Source organism: Micrasema longulum, unplaced genomic scaffold (assembly GCF_059751315.1).
Source record: "Micrasema longulum isolate JH-2025_06_02 unplaced genomic scaffold, ASM5975131v1 h1tg000043l, whole genome shotgun sequence".
NCBI classification, from domain to species: domain Eukaryota; kingdom Metazoa; phylum Arthropoda; class Insecta; order Trichoptera; family Brachycentridae; genus Micrasema; species Micrasema longulum.
Genome location: NW_028277250.1, coordinates 57528 through 74690, shown reverse-complemented (window position 1 = coordinate 74690; position 17163 = coordinate 57528). Strand labels below are relative to the sequence as shown.

The 17163-nt window shown below is 31.6% G+C and overlaps 1 protein-coding gene across 2 annotated transcripts; it reads right to left on the bottom strand.

Moving 5' to 3' along the window:
• Nucleotides 1–8: 8 nt before the first annotated feature.
• LOC148285303 (luciferin 4-monooxygenase-like) lies at nt 9–13278 on the bottom strand. 2 transcript variants are annotated; one of them, XM_088227370.1, is made up of 7 exons: nt 13080–13278; nt 10893–11100; nt 7785–8103; nt 6359–6533; nt 3802–4077; nt 1956–2183; nt 9–489 (listed from the first exon to the last, which is right to left on the bottom strand). In XM_088227370.1, exons 1-7 carry the CDS (start codon nt 13191–13193, stop codon nt 190–192), a joined length of 1620 nt encoding a protein of 539 aa, XP_088083496.1. In that variant the 5' UTR covers nt 13194–13278; the 3' UTR covers nt 9–189. The 2 variants fall into 2 exon arrangements, with proteins under 2 accessions (XP_088083496.1, XP_088083503.1); XM_088227377.1 differs by lacking the exon at nt 13080–13278 and adding an exon at nt 11628–11729.
• Between the last annotated feature and the right edge of the window lie 3885 nt (nt 13279–17163).

Sequence of the window (17163 nt, the reverse complement as noted above, 5' to 3'; positions counted from 1 at the left end):
ACTTATTAATTAATTTTATTTATTTATCAGTGATTCAAAAGAATTTTGAATGTTACATTTTTGTTTAAAATTTTACAAAAATAAACAATATTTGTAAGTACTAAACAATACACAAAAAGGTATAGGTACCGTCCCAACAAACATTTTATAAAAAAAAACAAACTTATTATCCACAATAAATCGGTAGTGTTAGAGTTTAGATTTTTTCATAACTTTCAGCATTTTCCTCAACTCCCTTCTTAGTATTTTTCCACTGGGATTTTTAGGAATTTCTTCTACAAAAATAACACCCCCGTGAAGCCTTTTATGATAAGAAACTTTTTGCGCGACAAACTTTTTGATATCCTCTTCCGTCAGTTCTGATCCATTTTGTAAAACTACAAAAGCAAGTGGAAGTTCACCGAATGCTTCGTCTGGAAGACCAACAACTCCGGCATCCTTTATTCCAGGATTTTGTAAAAGGATTGCCTCTAATTCAGCAGGAGGAACCTGTAACAAACAAATTGATGATGTTCATGTAATTATGCAGACAGTCAATTTGTTTCTTTACCGTCTATTGTTCATATAGACAAACAACATATTTTCTGTTATTAATTTTCACAATAATTCAGATATTTCGTTCATTTATTTAAAAACACACCCAAAAATGTGTTTGTTATTCCCACTGAGATTTAAAAAAAACACTACTCGTTTTTGGAGAGGTATTTATTTTATTTATTTATTTTATAGAAACATACAGTCAACAATAACTTTTAGATTACACAATGAAAATATTGATGAAAGACAGACCAAAAAAGTTTCTATATAAATTTTAATTATAATCATCCATTTTAAATTATGCGTGAGTGGGTATATTTGTATATACGAGTATATATATATAAGCGGCGAATGGTGATTTTATTTACGGGTAAGCTATAAAAAATATCATATATTTGTACCTACATAGGAGGTACATAATATAATGTAAGTAATATATACTATAAATTGATATTTTTCTGTGGTGCTGTGTGATACAACAACTCTCATCCATGAGAAATCAACTTAAACGATGTAGAATTAAAAATTACAAATTTATAAATATTTTTTATGCCACTAATAATTAGCAAAAAAAATTTTTTTACTGAACAGTATTTCATAGACCTTGACCACTTTAAAAATGTAAAAAAAGGTGATATTTCACTATTGTGTATTAGGCATAAGAAATTTTTCGAAAAAGTTCTTACACTAACTATATTAACAATAACAAGCACCAAAAAACAGAATAAATATTATAATAATAAAAAATCCATGTATTAATTTTGAATTTGCAGATAAAAAAAATATTTTTTAGATTAATTTTATTCACTTCGGCTTAATACATTAAGATTAACTAAAATATTGATTGAAAATGTCTTTCGAAAAAAACGTTATTTCAATGAGGAAGTTCAGTGGTTTTTAAAAAAATTTTTATTTGTTAATAGACTGTTAAACTAAGTAAAAAATATTTTTTTTAAATTTTTATATATCGTATTATCGGCGCTACGATTTTTCAAAGTTTTGTATTTCTGAAATAACTCTGCGTGTAACGTCAAAGGTTCATTTCCGCTTATTCTGATTCAGTTCTTCCCATTGGTCCAGAAGCGACAAGCAGACCGGAAATCTTCCATAGCTCTCAGATCATAGGTTGATTCACATGAACCAGTGACGTCATTAAAAATAGTGCGTTTTTATCAAAATATTTTTTATTATTTTTTCTGTACATTTTCAAGAAACTTTAATTTACAATTTAATGCTTTAATTTTTACCCCACGTAAGAAAAAAAAATTGTATCCAATTTCCCGTAGGGCTGAAGTTCCTCATTCATAAGGTAGTTAGTTATGTAGGTAGTTTGTCAACCAAAAGTTGGTTGGTAGAAATTAATTAAACGCGCTGCGCTGGTGCTATGTATAAAAACAGTAAATAATACTTTAATTAACCTGGAATGCCTTGTATTTTATTAGTTCCTTTAGTCTGTCGACTATGTAGAAGAACTGTTCATCGTCGTAGTATCCTATGTCCCCAGTACGTAGCCATCCTTCTGAGTCTAAGGTGTGGCGCGTGGACGAAGGATCTCCGTAATATCCTGCCATGACTAAATGACTCTTAACGCATAACTCCCCCTCTTGATTTGGACCTAATATTTTTCCAGTACTTACATCTATTATCTGCAAAATTTAAATAAATAAACCGTCAAACATTTTTTTTAATATACACAATTCGGTAAATTAAGTTACTGTGAATTTCCTCGTTCACAAACATGAACACATACGCACACATTCACGTGAATACAACAAACGTCGTACACATATAATTTTGTAAATTCTTTTCTTATATATTATGTATTATTAGATTAGCAGTGGATTTTTTTAATTGGCTGTAGTATTCTTAATATGTTTCTACTTATTTTTTAAGTTAGAGCTTTAAAAATCACGAATAAAATAAACAAAAATAAGTAATGATTTTCTACATCACACATATCGCTAACTAAAAGCAACAGTGAGATAAACCCAAAATTTACAATTCTGAGGTACACATGCAGATATCTTAATAAATTAAATAAATTATTGTTGTCAAGTTAGATAGTAAACTTTTGTAAAAATGTGATATTCTTAATCTACTTCAAATAATTTAATTCAGTCAGACCCTTTGTTCTGATTATCTCAAAATATGTTCTTCAGAGATATCTCACTGTTGCTTTGGGCAAGTGAAATATACTCGTAGGTTGAGAAATAAATTTTCTTTCGTTTTCAATTCTCTACCAAACTCGGTACATATTTAAATACTATAAACGGTAATTATGGAAATGATTTGAAATGACTATTTTGAATATTTAATTTGATTACGAAAATACTGTTGATTTATCTATTTATACTAATCGGATTCCAATGAATTTTACAATGCTTTTAGGTAAACAATGCATTTTCATTTTCACTTATATTTTTTCTTCATATGTACCAAACGCATGTGGTAAACTACGCAACTATCAAGCTACGCTTGATTTGTTTTCTACTTAGGGTCCTTTTTTCAGTTTTTGATGTAGCGATTCTGTAAGATTTCATCGTTTTCATTATTTTCATGCCCTTATTGACCTTATAAAAACAAGCTAATTCAAATATTCGTATTCGCAGTCAAGGGACAAGTTCAATGTTCAATGGTCAAATCAAATCAGAAATGATCAGTAACGGATTTGAAATTAATTGCTCTGCATTAAAAGTATTTCCTGTTTTTCAAGTAAAACTATAGCGGAAATACCGTAATGTCATCATCATTTCCTTTACCCTCCCAGTAATCGAATCCAGAACCTCAAGCATGCTAAGCAAAGGCGCCAACAAATAAACTACGGTACGGACTTTTCTTTACTCGATTTTCTCTTTCTGATTTTTTACTTGAGAGTAGCTATCGAGTCAAAAACACTCGTTCAGGATTCTTGTTTTAGTTCATTCACATAATGTATTTATACATTTAAATTTTACATTCGCATTACAGCATACCAGCCAATTATGATATATTTAATGGATATACATATTTATGAGTATTGTGAAAAAAACGCATAAAAGAACACTTAAAGTTACGGATGTATAAAAATGCAGTATAAAAAACAATGAAAAACAAAGATAACTAAAACCCCAATACACAGAGGAAGAGTGTAGAGCTGGCAATCCTAGCATGGAAAATATTCATTTTTCATCCGCCCCGATACAGATTACCATAATGCAAAAAATAAAAACCGTAAGGTAAATATTTAGTAAAACATACCACATTGAGTTTATTCATCCTTCCTACCTTAATTTTGGTTCCAGGTACACATTTTCCGCAAGATCCGCTTTTACTATGACTGGCCATCGCATTGTGAAGAACTCCTAGTGTAGTTTCCGTAAGTCCATAAGCTTGTTGAATTCTTTTCACTCCGATTCTTTTTGCCACAGCCAATTCTGAGGCTTCGGAAAGTGGAGCAGCCCCACACCATATTTCCAAAACGCTTGACAGGTCATATTTGTCCACGAGCGGATGTTTTGACAGGAAAAGCATAAGAGGAGGAACAAGGAACAACAGAGTTACCTGAAAAAGTCATGGAGAGTAGTAGGAAAATTACTCATACAGTATGAGGGTTGATATATGTTCCACCCCTGACCTGCTTTAAGTTGACCAGTCGAGTTGATGTGTATGCATTGTGTTGCCTAATATGCCCATGTGTAAAATACCAAGTAAATTAAAACCTACGACAGTTTAGTTACAACAGACCGCTGACCATTGCAAAATGCTGTTCAGTGCAAAAATGGTGAACAATACTCCAGCACACATGGCTTTGAGCGTGTGTAGTGTTCGTGCATTATAATATGTTAATGTATGGGAACTAACAAAGTTATATGTAAGAATAAGTTGGGAGCAGTGCGGCGCGGTCGAGCTCTCGTCATTCGAGTTTTGCCTATTATTTCTGGTTTTGCCCTTTTAGTCAGTCACACATCCTTGCTATCATAATTTTATTGAACTATTTAATATATTGTATCAAGATGCATAGAGTTCCATTATAGTTCAAAGTATTTATCGAACCTATCAAATTGTGATCACTCGCGCCTGGAGTATTTAAGGATTTCACAATGAGGTCACGTGCAGTGTAGATGAAAGGTTAGCAGGGGTTTGGACAAATGTTTTACCAGGAAGCCATAGAAATGTTGGAACATCTCTGGAAGAAATACAGAGAGACTATGTCGATAAATGAGGCACAAAAACGTCTAATCCACTACAAAATAGGTTAGGGGTGAAGCATAGCAATCAACCTTTGTATATCTAATATGGAATGACAATCACTCAAACACTTGTGTGCCTATATAAAATGTAATTAGAATCCATCGGAAGATCAACTTTGAAATGAGCTTTGAACTTGAATAACATTTAAAAATATATATTCGCACTCTAATGATTTACCCACATAATTAAATTTTGGGGGCATTTTATTTAAGTCGTAAATAACTGTGTTAGGAAATAGGAAACCAGTTGCAGAAGAGCAGAGTTCGAACCTCGGACCTTCTTTTTGCGACACCTACCCATAGGAACACAATTCGTCTCAACATTGTTCTAGTAAGATAGTGTTGTTTTGCTGATGATCTGAGTAAACAAATAGGCTCAAATTGAAAGTGAGGTAGTTTCTTAAATTTAAGCTCTTATGAGCAATTGTTATGTCATTTAAAGTTTAAAGTTTTTATTAGTTCCTAAGATGTTATGAACTAACTGAATAAAGCATAAATAAATGAATAAGTGTTGCAATGCAAAAAACTAATTTTTTAAATACATGCAAATTTTCTAAAGTTACGAGTAGTATCCAATATCGGTTAATATCGGGTTTTTATATTTCCGTAAGATTTTTTTTATTCATATTATTTTGTTTATTTTATTTTTCCCATTTGGCGCCCCTTTGGCCTCCCTCCTGGATTCAGGTAAGCTCAAACAACAAAAAAAAAAGTTCAAAGTAAATATCCACCTATTCATCACCCCACATTTCCTGTTATTTTTTTTTGTTATGAAATCATATTATTTATGTTTAAGGCATTAACTTTGTGGTAAAACATTTCAACAAATGTTAGTAAATATTAGTATATAACCACTTAGCTACTTTTAATCTAACGGTTTCGAGACGTACCCGTCTCTTCGTCAGAACACTCATTACACCATCATGTAAATACTAAAATACACCTCCACCTTCATTATCACCATCACCGTAGTATAAATATAGTATTTCCAAAAATACACAAATCACATGCAGATTTATAGAGATGCGAACACCACCATGTCTAAATATGCACTAAGCTCAATTAAAAAAAGATATTTAAACTCATATTGAAGAATTGGTATGAAAAGTTATTTGATTATTTATTAAGGGAATAAAATTTTTGAAGGCTTTTTTAATGTGAAAAATCTCCACATGATTTAATTCAAGTACTTTTTTTATTATTTTAATGATAATTTTTACCTTTTTATCCTTATCAAATGGTGATTTGTAGTTATAAAATTATTGGAAGAACTCCGAAAAATTATTATTATTTAAACATCTCGTGTTCTTCAATGCGAATATTGAAGCTACGTGACGTTCTCCCAATGTCTCTCGATATGTATTTTTATGATTTATGTATTTTTGGAAATACTACATATCTACTACGGTGATGGTGAAGGTGGGGGTTTATTTAAGTATTTGTATGTTGGTGTAGTGAGTGTCCTGACGAAGAGACGGGTACGTCTCGAAACCGGTAGACTAAAAAAGTCGGTAAGTGGTTACATACTTGTATCTAGTAACATTAGTTAAATCATATAAAATAATCAAGAATATAATTTAAATACATTTTACCTTGTAGTCTTCTATCGCTTTGAGGAAGGGGGTTTCGGAAAATTTCTGTATAAATGTGTATTTTAAATGTAAATTCAAGGCGATAATATGTGATACGAATCCATAAGCGTGAAACCAAGGCACAATTGACATGAGGCACTGTTCTTCGATTGCTTTCGCCTTTTCTACGAAAAACCTAAAAAAATAATTTCATGAATCTAATTTAAATATGCATTGTTACTAGAAGTCACAATATGTTTTACATTTTTCTTTTTAGCAATTTAATGTTTGGAGTTTTTTTATGATAAGTTTAGTGTTTAGCTAAGATATAGCAATTTGTAAAAATAATTTTCGTGTTATTTTGTCATCAGTGAACTTTTTAGTTTTCTTTGTCCTATAAAATATCAACATTAACATAATATAAGTCTAGGCATCTACAGGGCTTATGACCTGTCATTGGCTGGTTTAAGTGGCCACTTTACATACTGTGTAACATCGAGTTTAATCAACGTGTGGGAAAATTCATAAAAATGATTTTAATAAAAACGAACTACTTTAAATGACGTCACAAGTTCAAATATCAACCGATAAAAGAGTGTTATGATAGATTTCTGGTTTCCTCGAAGCCAACACATCAATCAGGACAACTCACCGAAGATAACTAATGACGTCACGCGCGTAGTAATAAAAAAATACGAAACTTGAAGCGATAATACGAGACACTAAATTAAAAAAACATTTTTTGTTGGCTTATATTGATAGTCTTTTTCTTCTTTAAAAAAACACGCACTATCCTGGATTCAAACTAAAGATATTGACTCTTTTTTTCTATGATATATTTTGTTGCCCATTAATAATAAGAATTATTTTTATGTTTTCGTTATATTTTTTATTTCCTTTTTTGATTACTATAATAATATTTTCTTTTCTCTCTCTTACATTACACAAAAATATTATACCTTTCCTTTCATTATAGGAGCAACAATTAATAAACATTTCTTGTATAAATAAATGAAACAAACGAAAAAAATAAAACGAACTGGCCATGCATTTGTGGGATTTTTTCGTTTACTGTTTTTACTGTTAATATGTATTTTATTAATTTGTTTTTCATTGCTATGTAATTATAGTTTATTTTTTTAAGACTCTGTTTTACCCTTATGTATATTGTAAAAAAACAAAAAAAAAACAACACTTTTTTTTCACAGTTGTAAATAACTCACTATTAGAAAATGAAAATGAAGTTGTGGTAGAGGGGGATCGAACCTCGAACCTCGGACTTCTGATTCGTAAGTCAGCGACACTAGCTACGGGACCACAACCCGGTTCTTAACGTGCTCACTTCCACATTTCACTGCACCTTTCACCTTTCTTTTCATTAAAATCAGTAGGTACGAGGACTCGATTGTGAACTGCTGATTTGAGTATAATTGCATTATTTACTAACCTCATATGACCATTACAAACAGATACGTTGTGATGGGTAAGAAGAACTCCCTTAGGCATTCCAGTGGTACCGGATGAGCAAAGAATCACGAGAGGATCGTGAATATCGACTTTCACAACTTGAAAGGTAGAAACATCTACTGGATACTTGACGAGGTCTTCGTACGCCACAGCACGTGGATCTCTCCTACCATCACCAATTAAAACCACGTTTTGGATGGAGGGAATCAAATCCCTGACTTCCATAATGTTTTTGAACGTTGTCAAAGAACAAATAAGTATTTTTGGCTTGGATATATTCAATGTGTGCAGCAGTTCACCTGTAAGAAAATAATTGCACATTATTAGATCATCGATTGAACGCAGTTATGCAGAAAGCGCCAGTTCACAATTTTGAAAAATTGAGATATTGGTGTTAGGTCAGGCCACTTTCACACAAAAAAACTATGATAATCATCCTCTGAAAAAAGTGTTGATTACAAAAACGGCATATCTCAATTTGCAGAAAACACCCACCACACTAGAAAAATCTTACGGTTTAGATGCTGGTGGGAAGATTAATGCCTCCAGAAATCTAGTTCTCTTAAATAAATTAATGTGGATCAATACATCGAGTGATCACAATGAACAACAATGAACATGCTTAAGTTATCGCAGTCAAGTCAACGCGTGTATAATCTCAAGTCAACGCCCGTGTCGGTTTTTTTTCCTCGTAAATAAATACAGTTCACTAGCGAAAAATCGGCGTTTATTATAAAAAATAATACAATATATTGCATTTCCAAAATAGTAAGGAGTATCAAATACAAAAAAGTGAAAATTTAATTACAATTACTAAGGCGACTGCTTTTCTTGCCATTCGGCTTGCCAACCGCCGGCTACATGCAAAAAATAGCATGATAAATACTAAATAAATAAATAAAAATAGCAGTTTTATAGTATTTTTCATATTTACACCGATGAAATTAAAATATGTGATTGCGCAGCAAAATTATATGTCGCGAAACGTAAATATTTTAACATTTAATATAAGGTGTTCACGGATGTTGCACTGTGATCGCAAATACGATAAACAAACGCGGTGAGAAATTGTTATCACGTCGTTTATTAGCACGTCGATAATTATTTGTGATTAAGCCACTGGAAGCGTGATGCAGAAGTCTGGGTGAAGACCTAGCGACGTCGGATCGGTGAAACTTCATAAAGAACTCACACGTGAGGTCGTATCTTACATGGTCAAGTTAGTACATTACTTATTTATTTTTATTTGGGAAAAAAACAACAGTTTTTAAATATATTGTAAAAAAAAAATACGAATACATATGAACGAAAATTGTGAAAACAGTCAATAAAAATTTTCCACAGTGGTGTAAGATATTATTAAGTACGGTATCAAAATAAAAGCAGTTAACAATTGTTAGGCACTTAGAAACTTGCAAATAAAATAAAAATACATATACTTAATTACATTGGTAAAATAAATCAAAGTAGGACTTCTAGTGGAACGGAAGCCCCGATTATTATTTTTTTGTTTTTTTTTTTTTTTTATCAAATAGTAGTCAAAAACATTCACCTGGGGTTTTGGTTCTATAATATTTCACACAAAGAATTGTACTCTTTGTCCTGCTGAACACAGAAAAAACATCTAAAGAACTTATAAAATAGTAGTAAATAGTTGTCAGTATCTAGTGCTTGGTATGTGAATGTACCATACACAACATTAATGAAAATAAAAAACTGCTACGTGCGTCCTGAGAAGACGAATCATAAAAACGACGCTTAATAAATTGGATCATAATAATTACTTAATAAAAATTCGGTAAATGTTGTAAATATTTGTATACAACCATTTACCGACTTTTATGTCTCCCGGATTCCAGACGTACGCGTGTCTTCGGCAGGAAATTAATTACACTAATATGCAAATCCCACTACACACCATCACCATTAGTTGCACAAAAATGTAAGACCAACGTGCACTGATTACACTGATTATAGTTATAGCGTACGTTGGTGTTAGCTTCTAATAGTGTTTGTCCTATCAGGATGTCGGTTTTATATTTTTGTGCAACTTTTATGGTGAATGTCCTGGCAAAGATTGTTCTTTTTTCTCTCTCATATACTAGTAACCATGTGGCTTGACTGTAAAATCATCTCCCATCCACTATCAAAAATGTTTCTACAATATCTCGATTTAAATCACGTCAGAAGAAACATCTCAATCTATCCTACTTTCCTTTTTTCTCTTTTTTCCGTTTTTCCAATAAGTACTTAATGATTTAAGTTATATTTACAAATATTGTTCTTTCTATTTTTGTAAAGCTTTAGTTTATATATTATTTTTTAATAAATACGTTTTGAAACTTCAATGATATAAATTAAACTTTTATTTTATTGGTTGGTTGAAAGAAATTGCTATTTGGCAAAACGCCCGTCAATATATAATTATAAATAAAAAAAATATATTTAAAAAAAAAGACAGGGGGCCGTCTTGAAAAGGGTAGACAAATATTTACTAACATTTATCATCATCAACATTACCTTTCCACACTTAATGGTGCGTAGGGCACTGTATTTGTGGGCCAACTGCAGCGTATCTTGATAAATTTTTACTACATAAATTGTTAACGTTAAGTTAACTGTAGCGAAAAAAACGAATTTAATTTAGTTTTGTAAAAGGCTGGGAATATTTGAATAAAGGGAAGGAACAATGATATGGACCTACCTTTGATACGATGTGAATGTTCTTCAATTTTGGGCACTGGATGATGATATGAAATGTAACGATGTTTACAACGACGCGCGACGAATCCTAAATTTTTTTATGCAATCTGATGTAATGTGTCAAAAATGTTGTTTGTTTTGTTCCAAATCTTCAAATTTAAAATATCTTCTATACTGATGTAAGGTAGGTACCATAAGGATGGATCAAGGGAACGATGGGAAAGAAAGGTAATCGGCTAGGAATAATGTCGATAAATGCTGTTATATACTAAACATGAATTGCTTTACTAACATTAAAAAAAAAAAATTTGACCATAAAGTTAATGCTTAAAATATATGGGTACTAATAATATGTGGATATCAATAAAATGAATCACAATATTACCTTTAGTATACATCGTGTTGAGGGTAGCATTGACAGCTCCGGCGAACATAATGGCTATGGCAGAAATGGAAAATTCAAATCGGTTTTCACAGGAAATGGACACCACGTCACCTTTCTGGACGCCAATTCGTTTCAACCCTTCGGCCAAGTTTACACTTTGCTGAAGTATCTCGGCATAAGATATTGTGGCTCCAGTAATAGCGTAGATCTGCAATATTTGTAAATTATTATTTAAATTGTGAAGTCGGAGTCGAGTTGTAGTATCTTAGAGTCACGAACTATGGATCAAAGGTCCGATATTCGATGCCGTTGTACTGTATACCCAATTTTTAAAGTATAATGTGACGTTGGTAAAGGACTAAATATGAAACTACATCTTTCATTTTGGAAAAAAAAAACTTATTTTCAGTGCTGCATGCAGAACAGCGTTTGTTAATTATATAATATTCATTTTTAATAATATGCATACTTCCACTATCCATTATGTTATATCCCAACTCAACACGGGACTCTGGGCCTCACAGAGTTAGAGATTCGTTTTTTTTTGTAATATGTATATTTATATAAATAAATAAATTGATATAGTAAGATGTTTAAATTTTAGTTACACACTTAGTCTAGAGACTTTTCTGTGGGGTACAATTTTGTTCTTTATAACAGGTTTGTTTAACACACATTTAACATATTTCAAAATTAACATTTATTATAAAGTATTGAGAAGGTAATTTTTCAGACCTTTATTTTGATCATCTACCGTGTGACTATTGGTTTTCGGAAGATAATTGAACAATGTTGGAATAACGCAATTAAATGTTCGTTCTCCAAAGTAATTTTTAATTTGGGGAACGGGAACATACTTCGAAAAATCTATAAACGGAAGAATTGAATAAAATCATAAAAAATCATAGATAGGCAAAGTAAAGAACTTTCCGCAGTTATTATTCAAATCAGTGTAAGTCATGCCATAGGCCTTTCTAAATGCCTTGACTTTCGTATGTACGGTTAAATCGAATATGCAATCAGAGTCAATTAAACAAAAATATTTTGATACGATAAAAATTTTGTTGCTCAAATATTTATGTACCGAAACTTAATTTTTATCTTGCCTAATTTTAGACACTTTAATGAAAATATGAACACTGAAACCAGGACTGGCAAAATTTCTCAAAGAAAATTTTCACTGCTTTGTTAAAATATTTGTTAGCCCAGAGATTAAATCGTTAAAATTAGTTTTCGTAAACAAACATGTTTACAATCTCAAAATATTACTTAATGTACTCGTATTATTATGCGCACAAGTATGTCTACACACATTAAACGATTCGATATGTACCTACGCTCCGTCCGTCCATACATTGGATGAACGCTTCCCTAAATGTTTGACATAATCAGTACCTAGCTATTTTTAAAAATATAATAAATTCAGCTATAAGTTCACTAATCTTTTAAGTAACTACAATAAATATTTTTGGTTTGTTGTCAATTGTAGTGATCTAAAATGGGTTCGATCGTCATTCATTAATAATTTCTAAAAAATTGCGAATCGCCCATTCACAATCTTTGACCTGCTCAGTTATGCGCGAATTAAAGTAAAATTCGCTGCACTCCGTCGAATTCTGAAATAAGTAACTGCGTAATTTAGTTGGTTCTTATGAGGCGGTCTCTCAGTACTGAATTCAGTACAGTCCGTGTATGCGAAAATTGAGATCTTTAGTTCCGTGGAAGCAATTCTAACAAACCAATCCATGTTTATTTTCATTATATATTGTGACTGTTTTATAACAAATTTAGCATTTTAATTGGTTGAAACGATGGTATTATAATATTAAACTATAAACTGTGTCTTTTACGCTGAAATTATGGCATAATTTATTATTTCAAAGCACTTTATTCAAATTACTGTGCAAGTAGGCATGAACCTACTACCGAGTGACCACTTCCCTGCTCAAAATCTTCACCGCATTCTCCTGGTACCTACACAGAAATACTGCGTAAATAAGAAAGTTGCGTCTTCGTCAAAATGGACAAAACAGGTTGTACGAAAAAAATAACTTAGAATCAACCCATTTGGTCCATTTTGATTAACACTCGACGGTTTTTAACTTACGTTTACATTTAATTTATTTCTACGAGTATAAGGTAGTTATTAGACATTATTTTTATATATTTCAGTCACGCCTTTCATACCTGTGCAATTTTCTGACCGCCACATTCTAGCCTGTTGAAAAGATACTGACTGTATGAAAGATGGAGTGGTCCATCTAGTTCTGGAGGACCCGTGATGATATTAGAACTTTCCATAGCGAGTAACAACTAAACTGAACAATAATATAGAGCGGTCACGTTTGACAAAGTCACATTAGTTATCTAAGGCCAGCAATGGAGTGAGACAGATCTAATGGAATTATACGATGATTGTAAACATCGTTCATATGTTTGTATGTTGGCATCTAAAATACAGGGGCCGGAAGCAGGAAATTCGAAAATGAGAACGAAACAACAAAAGTGTTTAAATCAGCTGTAAGATTCGTGGAAGAAGAAGGTGCCAGACTTTGGAATAAGCTACCACTTCATGTAAAAAATAATCGTCCTCGTCTACTTTTAAGAAACGCCTAAAACATAATTTATATCCTTTGAACCCTAACATGTTTTCATTTTTTATTTATTTACATTATTTTTATGCCTCTTCTTTCCTGGATCATCTTTCTGCCTCCTACCAAATCATTGCTTGATCATCATCTAAAGTGTTAAATGTTGTATTATTTAAGTTTAGAAGTGCAAATTTCATCTACTCACTAAAAAAACAGCCGATCTTTCAACTTAATTGCATTTAGCAAAAAGTGCGCCAAAAACAAATATGTTTTACTTGAATATTCAAATAAACTTCCGAAAATGAGTAAATTGCTGGATCATATTGGAAACTGGGAAATAATAAATTATATTACTGTAAAATTCTTGGCCTGGATCCTATATACTCCAGGCGTAAGAAATCACTTTGTAGGTTCTTGTTACAAACGATAATTTTTTTTTTTTTTTTGCTTTATAACAATCTTATATTATTTGCTTAACAATGACGTATGCCTGGCAAGGAAGCTAGAAGCCGAATGCTTCCGAATGGAACCGTATAAAACCGAATGCCTTTCGTGATCCGAACGCTGGATTGTTATATCCTCTGTGTTCCGTAATACACAGACACTACAATTATTATGAACGATAGGTAAACAATAAAAATGACAATCGATTTATTAATTAGTAACAATGTATCATACAGCCGATTTCGGTAAATTCTTGGCCGAAACTCGTTTTATTGGCCAAAACCTAACCAAAAATACGATAGGTCATTAATATTAATAACTCCCAAAGGAGTTGACTCCAGTTTCTATTTAAAATTTGGACAGACACAAAATATTGTTTGTACTTAAAGTATTTGCCTGAAATATCGGATCAAAACCGAATGTCCCGTTACCATTATTATTTATTCCTACCCACACAAATTTCAATCAGTTTTCCCTCCCCGCTTCCCTCTACTCTTCAAATGAAAATATTCGCGCGTGCAGAAAAAACAAGTGACAAGGAATTGAGCAAACTGCGTGGAATTGACTTATATTTGTCAGTTATAAGTTCCTAGAACTTGTACAAAAAGTAGAATAGCAGTGAAAAGTTCCATTAAAGAAGTTTGGTTGTCAGCGCTGCGTTGCGTATTCAAGACCGTTTAGTTTATGTTTGAGACGGTGTTTTCCTGAAACCACTTTATCAGGATTAAGCAGGTTAGTTTATTATTTTTAACTTTTTCAAGTGGGTTTCTGTTTTATTAATCTTGTGCATGATGTTAGCAGGTTAGTAAGTTATTCCATGCTTCCTTCTGTCACCTAACCCCAATAATTTGGTCTACTCTTTTTCCCACCTTTCGCCTGCTGGTCGACGAATCACCAGTATATATTTTTCCAGTTTTCAATAGAAATATTTCACCAAACATTCAGAAAATATCATATTATTATCTCTAAAAATTTCACCACAAATACGCAACAAAAGTAACATGTTAAATATTGTTCGATTTTAAACGAAGATTAATCGTTTTATAATTTCTCAAAATATTTCAATTTCTGGGGGTTGTTTTCTACAAGTTTAAATATTTACTCACAATTATTAGAATTCTTGAATCAAGTTGTACCACAATGCACAATGTTAGCATTCCCGTATATACGGGCTAATCTAAAAAAAAACGATCATATGCAACCTAAATTATTATCATAAGATTATAATGTAAAACGAGGTTCGCACAGAGTCGTGCATATATTATAGGCCCAAAAATTTTTGATTCTGTTTTTACTGACAATATTTCATTAATAACAAACTTTCAAAATTTTCCTTCTTTTAAAAAACATGCAATATCCTGGATTCAAACTAAAGATATGAACTCTTTATTTCTATGATTTATTTTGTTGCCCTTTAATAATAAGGAATATTTTTGTGTTTTTTTAAATATTTTTTATTTCCTTTTTTAATTACAAAAAAAAACCATATTATCTTTTACAGAATATTTTATTTTTTCTTTCTTATGTTACACACAAATATTAGACTGTCCATTATTTATTATAGGAGCAAAAATTCATAAACATTTTCTGGTATACCCACGAACAGGCCATGCCTTTGTGGGATTTTTTGTTTACTATTTTTTCTATTAATATGTATTTCATTGCTATGTAATCATGCTTTGTTTTTTAATACTATGTTTTATCACTTATGTTTATTGTAAAAAACAAAAAAAAAAGAAGAATTAAATAAAAAAAAATCATATGAATTCAATTACATACAATTTTTTTGTTCAATAAGTACAACTGTACTTGCTTTGAAAATTTCAGCGATAAATAGGTTATTTGTGTAAAAAAAATACTGCGGAGTAGTAGAAATGGCAGTGTTTACAATAAAACTGATCATGATGACGATGTTTTAAAAAATTCAAGACATAAGAATAATTTAAATCACACATGAAAATAATTCATAAAAGTGTTTTCGATCAAAACGCAGAGTGAGCCCGTAAATATGGAAATCCAAACACTGCGCCACGTGAGTGGGGTTCGAACCTTAGACCTCTGATCGGTATGTTCGCGACCATACGAGCAACCAGAAACAAGTACCAAGGTACCTACCTATATAATTAAATCCAATATTTGAATATTAAAAATGTAAAGTTTAAAAATTCCGCCATAAACAAGTACTTAGGAAACTACATATCAATGAAAAGTATTTTTCTTTTAATACGGAAAGTTTTTGCACACCTTCACGATACAGTCATTTTTCGTTTATTATCATTTATTCATTTATTTATTGACGGACTTATATAGTCCATTCCAACAATAGTAAACACATTTTCTCATACTAAATACAGGTACACATGAAATGAAATACAACGAAATAAAATTAAAGCTAGGACAAAAAAAAAATACTACCTCAAGACAAGATATGGTTTTAAATAAAATCAATTGTGTGTGTATTATTATCTTACTCCACCTCTGGAGTAGATAATTAGTACGAGATAACAAAATATAACAGAATGTAGGATAACCAGATACAGTACTGTAAGCTTATTTGAATACCATTACAATACAAATAAAGTGTTATCGTTATGAAAAGGGTAATTTTTTCTATGGATAAAACATCTTTCTTCAAAATGTTTATATTTGTACAATCATTAAAACAAGAAATTGAAAGAGGTAATTAGTCAACCAAGACAGACAGCGTAAAATTTCTATTAGTTTTTTTTAATACCAAATAATAGGAATAAAATAAAAAAATTAACAGGAGCAAAACCAAAGTAATGGCTGTGGCCCGTAATAAGCAACGAATAAATATAGTAATGTCAGGAGCAAATCTGAAAAACGCGAAAGAGTTTGTGTACATCGGAAGCAGGATCACCTGGAATGGGAGAACAAAAAGAAAAGTCGACTGCCGCATACATCAAGCAAGGCTTGCGTTTAACAAAAAATCAAAGATTTTTGAGTCAAATAATATCAATCTAAAACTCCGCAAGCAACTTGCCAAGACATATGTATGGAGCATATTGATGTACGGTTGTGAGACATGGTGCCTTACCGAAAGAGATAAAAAAAGACTAGAGGCCTTCGAGATGTGGTGCTACAGAAAAATATTAGGAATTTGCTGGAGAGACCACATCACTAATGACGAGGTTCTCAATAGAATCGAAGAAGGTAGGCACCTAATCAAAACCATCTCAGAGAGGCGAGCCCGATGGATCGGCCACATTATGCGC